The sequence below is a fragment of the Macadamia integrifolia genome, chromosome 11, assembly GCF_013358625.1.
Source record: "Macadamia integrifolia cultivar HAES 741 chromosome 11, SCU_Mint_v3, whole genome shotgun sequence".
Lineage (NCBI taxonomy): Eukaryota > Viridiplantae > Streptophyta > Magnoliopsida > Proteales > Proteaceae > Macadamia > Macadamia integrifolia.
In genome coordinates, this window is record NC_056567.1 from 33,337,199 (window position 1) to 33,343,180 (window position 5,982).

The window sequence follows — 5,982 nt, forward strand, 5'->3', positions numbered from 1 at the left end:
TTTTTTTTTGGGGGGCGGGGGGTGGGGAAGAATTGGATAACACAATAATATTGTGTTAAACTAGTGAAGATTATTTTTATCATTATTTTATCTGTTGTGCCCTACAACTAACTTGGGACCTAATTTTGGTATTAGGCTCTAGATGCTGCCTTTGCACACTATGACGCAGAGCTGCAGAAGAGATCCACCACTAGGAGTGGGGATAGACCAAATGGATTTGTCTAAGGGGAATTTTGCATTTCATCATAGCACTTCCATCATACTGTGATTTTATTGGATGCACCATATTGGGATGTGTGTATATATATATATATATATATGTATGTATTCTATTAAATTTTGTGTTTGCGGCAAGGAAATCCCAATAATTACATCATTTGAGAATTGTATTTTTTTTTTAATTAATATCATGTGGTTAGTCATTAGGATGAGAGTGCAATTTGTACCCATCTGAACAGACCATTTAGGTGAACATTTGTATTCCTACAGCAGCAGGACTGCAGGAGTTGGATTGGGGATTAAGATCATAATCCTGAGTTACAATCAGATATGTATCCAACACTCTGTGATAGGTAATATTGTTCTCAATCACTTCCATACAGGCCACAGCTTTCATTGAAAATTATTGTCATTTTTCTAAATAGGAGCTTGCCTTTGTTGCTTTGGAATTTATATTTATTTATTTATTTTGGGATGGAATTGGTGATCCAGAAATTGATTGCATAGCTGTGATTTTTTTAAATGAAATAAGCATCTATAAAGTTATAAACTGGTACTAAAAAAATGCTCATCCTTCGGTTGTTGCAAAATGACATGAACTCTCGATGTTTACTGATTCCCAGTTTCTGAGAACGTTGCTTGCATTTGGTTCAACTATATTGTTTTCTCCGTGATGATTTCTTTTGGGAACAATAAGAAAGAATCAGCACTGATCTTCCAGAAGTGAGGCCGTGATTTTTACAATTGAGAAGCCTCTCTGCTCTAACAGATGCCTCCAAAGGCAAGGGTGTTAATCGGTTCGGTTTCAGTTTGGTTTGGTTCACGTATATTTTCGTTGAAATCAAAACCGCATCATTTAGTAAATGGTTGCACTTGAACCGCAACCATTTAGTAAACGGTTTCGGTTGCCATGGTTTTTAAATGGTTTTGATTTCACGGTTTTAAACGGTTTTGATTTTTGTTTATTCCATATGATTTCTAAACAGTTAGCAATCGGTTTGTTAGTTTATTTGCATGTTTACTAAAATTTGCTTTGGGTGATAAACGATTCAATCTTGAGAATAATGTAAAATGCAAACCATTTATGTTTTGTTAAAACAACAAAACAACTAAGCAAAAGAAAATATTTTGATAAAAAATAATCGCAGGCGCATTTAACAAATTAGTAAGTAATGTTCACAATAGAGATTTTTTTCTTCTCCCCACAAATAATGTGTTACAATATTGAAAAATATATATTTAATATGCCATGGTACAAGTAAAAATTGCATTTTTATCAGTATACATTCTACTTAGTGCGTTGGATTAATTTAATCGATATTCCAAACAATGAGCAAGCTATCTTTAAAATTACTTGCAGGCTTGTAGCATTCAATATTTGAATCAAATGAGATACTAATGATATTTTGCAATTACCTTTTTTAATATTTAAACAGGTTAATCAGATCGATTTTGACGGTTTAAATGGTTTGGTTTTCTCGATTTCAATTCAGTTTGAAACCAATGGGTTAAACGGCTCAGTTCGGTTTCAACCCGTTTAGTTAATTGGTTTGAAACTTGAAACCATAACCGAACCATTTATTAAACGGTTTGCGGTTCTAGTGCAAACGGCTCGATTCGATTTTGGTAAATGGTTTTGGTTTCAAATTCACATTCTTAGTAATTAGAAAATCACTCTATATGTTCAAAATTTTCCGGCAACTTGAACAGTTGTCAAGGTAATGCCTCAATTGTCAAGGTGATGCTTAGGCATTCAGGCATTTTGGTTGTCTTGTGTCTAACCCCTTCTAACACCTTGGGTCGCCTAAATACCTTGCAATTTAGAACGTAAGTTAGAATAAAAAATCCTAAAAAGTTTGTGCGCTCTAGTTTGCGAATGACCTGCCTTGTAAGATGTTAGATCACACCTTGACTCTCTCTCTCTCTCTCCCCGCTACCCCAATGAGGAAAAAAAAATCTATCAATGAGAATAAAACCAAATATATAAATTGTTTAAACCACTCAAAAATAAATTTGTCATTGAAAGTTTGGTGTAGGGGTGTCAATCGATCGGTCCGGCTTGGTTTCGGTCTGGGTTGAGTCGGTTTCGGTGTGGGAAAGCTAAAACCAAAACCGAACCAATAAGGAGATTTTGGTTTCGGTTTGGTTTCGGTTTTGGTGCGGTTTGGTTTCGATTTGTCTTCGGTTTCTTAAATCGATTTGTAACCGGGTTGGTTTTGGTTTTTGGTCCAGTTTGGATTCGACTTTCCATACAAATGTATACAAAACTATGCAAATTTTGATTTTTTTAATGAATTTTGGAGTGTTTCGGTTTCTTATCAGTTTTGTTTCAGTTTCAGTATGGGTTTTGAGCCGGTTTTGGTTTGGTTTTGGGTTCATCCGGTTTCCGGTGCGGTTCGATTTGGTTTTGAGATTGCAATACTCCAAACCGAACCGAACCAATAAGGCTTTGGCTTGATTTGGTTCGGTCCATGTTGTTATCGGTTTGGTCCGACCGGTTTTACCGATTCGGTTTAGGAATTGACACCCCTAGTTTGGCATATGTGGGTCAACACCTAAATTTTTGTCCCTTGGAAAGCGATGTAGCAATGTCTAGGGTATAATGTGACTTGGTCAAACATCAATATCTCAGAAAGAAAATTTTCATACTTATGTGCCTATTATTGCCTGCCCGTGGGAACATATTCTCTCAGCAAAAAAGCTTCTTTTCTTTTTTTTCGTCTTCCCGTAGAATGTAAGGTCGCCATTTCTTCTCTTTAGAACCGTGAACGATCAATTAGCTCTCATGAAATATGGATTAAATAATCAGGAACCTTGGGTAAGGATTTAGTAAGAACATGGGCAAGTGACATGCCCCCTACTGTTTTTTGGCTAATTTAAAATGGAATTGGAGGAGAAATTAAAAGAGGAGAAAAATTAATAAAAAAATCATACTAAAAATTTCTATAATCATTACCTAACATGATTATGTTATTAATTTCAATTTTTTTTGTCACTGTATCCTACCTAGCGCCATTGGCCACTAGTGTGGTCAAGTGTCACCTACTCCTATACACATACATACCCATACAATCTCCCCCCCTGTGATCGGGCTTTAAGCTGAAACTGTCACTACTGGGCTATCCTAGTGTTCTTAAATATAATTATTCATTCTTAGAAAAGGGCAGCATCCCTTTATGGCCCTTGGTTGGATGCCTATGTGCACGCCCCCATTGGCCCTAGTATGGGGCAGTGACCACCACACAGCCAGGCAGTGATCCCCTCTTTTTGCATACGATAGAGCAATGATTCCTTCCTTTAATATACCTTACGGCAATGTTGTCAAGACATCCCCTTGGTATCCAAATGGCTCCTCTTGGACTGGCACCTTAGCTGCTTAGGAAGCTTTGATTTTTTATTATTCTCCATCTCCTTGGATCGCCTGTGGCCCTATGTGTAAAAGTTGAGATCTATTCAAGTTAGGTGAATGTGCAAAAGGCCTGAGATAGACATAGGGAGACTTATCATACACTTACGCAGAGACGGAAACTCAATCCCTAAAAAATTTATATTTTGCAATCAAATTCATCAAAAAATTAAAAAAAAAATTGATTTTATTTGAATATTTCGTTCACCATATAAGATAATCACACAATCAAAATTAAAAAAAAATATAATAATAATAATAATAATAGTAATAATAATAATAATAATAAATTTTTTAGCTGATTTCACTTCTCTCAGTTCCTTGCGAAGGGCTGGGAATAACTTATAAAGAATTCAAATCAAGCTCATCTCGGAAATCCATGATTTTCATCAACTTGGGGAAGCAAGAAGCACCACTCCAAAGCAGTAACCGGACTCCCTCAGTCTAAATCGAGTTGCTAATTTTGAATTTTCTTCTTCCACAACCTACTTTGATGGTTGTCTCCTTGATCCTTTCGTTGGACTCTCTCGACTCTTGAGTGCTAATTGCCTGATCGCCGCGCCGTGTACAGTCGCAGAGGAGATCGGCGTTTAAAGTTCATAAATAGTACAGATCTGAGAACTGAGATACATTCAAGATTTCAGATCCATCACGCACAGATCAACAGACACATTTTTTTTCTCAATTTTCCTTTCAAAATATTATTGAAAATAGCCTGAACAAATTGTTCGACACACAGGAACAGGAAAAAAAAACCCTAGAAATATCAGCATCTAACATCTACTCATCATAACCAGAAACAGAGATAAAGAAAGAAAGAAAAAAAGGAATAAAAATTGAAAATCTCTATACAGAATCTTCTGCGTGAATCGACATCGATATTATAAAAGAAAAAGAGAATTAAAAGGGGAAGTAGAAACAAGAAACACCGATTATAATGGTAGATAAGGTACCCAATTTCAAAAATCAGTGCGGAACAGGTGTTCCATTGCCCAAGAACATTGGCCTTCCCGATAAGGAATAAGAGGAGGTGCCTCCCACTGGATCGCTGTAGTGCATGGTAGACTTCAATTTATTGAATCCATGCTTGAAGACTCCGAACCCAAAGAGAAGCCCTATCAACACTGCCAATAGTATCAAGCACGTGAGTAGCCTACACAATTTACCCCCACAGCACATCTTTCTTTCGTTCTTTCTTCTCTCTCTCTCTCCCAATCCCCCTTTTCTCTGCCTGTGCTGAAAGCTGATCAATCGAAATTCGCAACGAAAGGAAGAGACAACGAAGATTAATACGAAAAAAGAAGGAAGAAATCAACTAACCAAGCAGAGAAGGATGTGATTGATCAACTACTGAGAAATTCCACCAAAAGGGTTTGTGGAAACTCCTCCTTGATTCGACAAGAAGTAAGCGGCGGATATAAAATCTCTGGTTTGGTAAGGGTTTTGGTGAACTTACTCGATCGATTTGAGTGCTTGAGTGAATTTGGTACTCTCGGCTTCTATCTCGGAATCTCTTCTTCTCGTCGTTTTCCTTAAAAATCTTTAAAAATCCGGAAAACGAGAACAACCATAACCCGGAAAAAAAGAGCCGTTCGGTTTTGATTTTGAAAATTGATATTTTATTTGGTTTGGTTCGTTTTTGGATTTGGGTTAAAAAACCAAACTGAACCGAATTAATTGTAACCCAAATAAATGGAAACTGAAATCGAACTTAAAGTATGAGTTCTAAGGTTTTAGTTTTCACTCTTATCTTCAATTATTAAAAATCTCATTGCTTGCTTGTTTCCTCTCTTGTGAGTTGTGACCTGCTTCTTCAGGGCCAATATAAAAAATTCCTATGTTTGTAAGAATCAGAGAAATGAACCAAATAAATATGTGTGAGTCGAGAACATACACAAATCAAATCAAAATTGATTCAGTTATAATTTTAGGTTAAAAAAAAGATAAATAGGGCTACGAGAATTGAGATGCATGTGAAAGGTATCAAGGGGATATTTTGAAAAGGTACTAAAATTCTAGGGGTTTCAGACCCCAGGATGATGGATAAATTGTATCTCATTGGGTTTTGGGTTTAGGAAAACTTTATCTATAAAAAAAAGGAAAAGGGAGAGGGATAGGTATGCTAGTGTAGTACCTAGGAATTAGGAATGCTAGCGGCATTTTGACCGTAGGATTTGATCAACATAAATTGAACTGTTGGATGGAGAGAAGATAAACAATTTTCATTGCATGGTTGCAACACCTTTACTCTCTCTCTCCTCGCCAGAAAAAATCATTCATTTACCCGATCTAGCCGGAGAAAGAGAAGTAGTTGACACCACCGCTGTTGATGGAGCAGATGCCTCATCTAAAAGATG

The 5,982-nt window shown here is 36.5% G+C and overlaps 2 protein-coding genes across 3 annotated transcripts in view; one reads left to right on the forward strand and one right to left on the reverse strand.

Annotated features, from left to right (window-relative positions):
* LOC122093837 (general transcription and DNA repair factor IIH subunit TFB1-1-like) overlaps positions 1 to 641 on the forward strand; it is a 23,091-nt gene extending 22,450 nt beyond the window's left edge. For both annotated transcript variants that reach the window (XM_042664365.1, XM_042664364.1), the window contains exon 20: positions 136 to 641. In XM_042664365.1, coding sequence (XP_042520299.1) covers positions 136 to 142 — 7 coding nt within the window. In that variant the 3' untranslated portion in view covers positions 143 to 641. The remainder of the gene's footprint in view (positions 1 to 135) is intronic.
* A 3,145-nt stretch (positions 642 to 3,786) lies between these two features.
* Positions 3,787 to 5,201, reverse strand: LOC122093366. Its single transcript, XM_042663697.1, has 2 exons — positions 5,082 to 5,201; positions 3,787 to 4,868 (listed from the first exon to the last, which is right to left on the reverse strand). The coding sequence occupies exon 2, from the start codon at positions 4,802 to 4,804 to the stop codon at positions 4,592 to 4,594; it is 213 nt and encodes a 70-aa protein (XP_042519631.1). The 5' UTR covers positions 4,805 to 4,868; positions 5,082 to 5,201; the 3' UTR covers positions 3,787 to 4,591.
* Between the last annotated feature and the right edge of the window lie 781 nt (positions 5,202 to 5,982).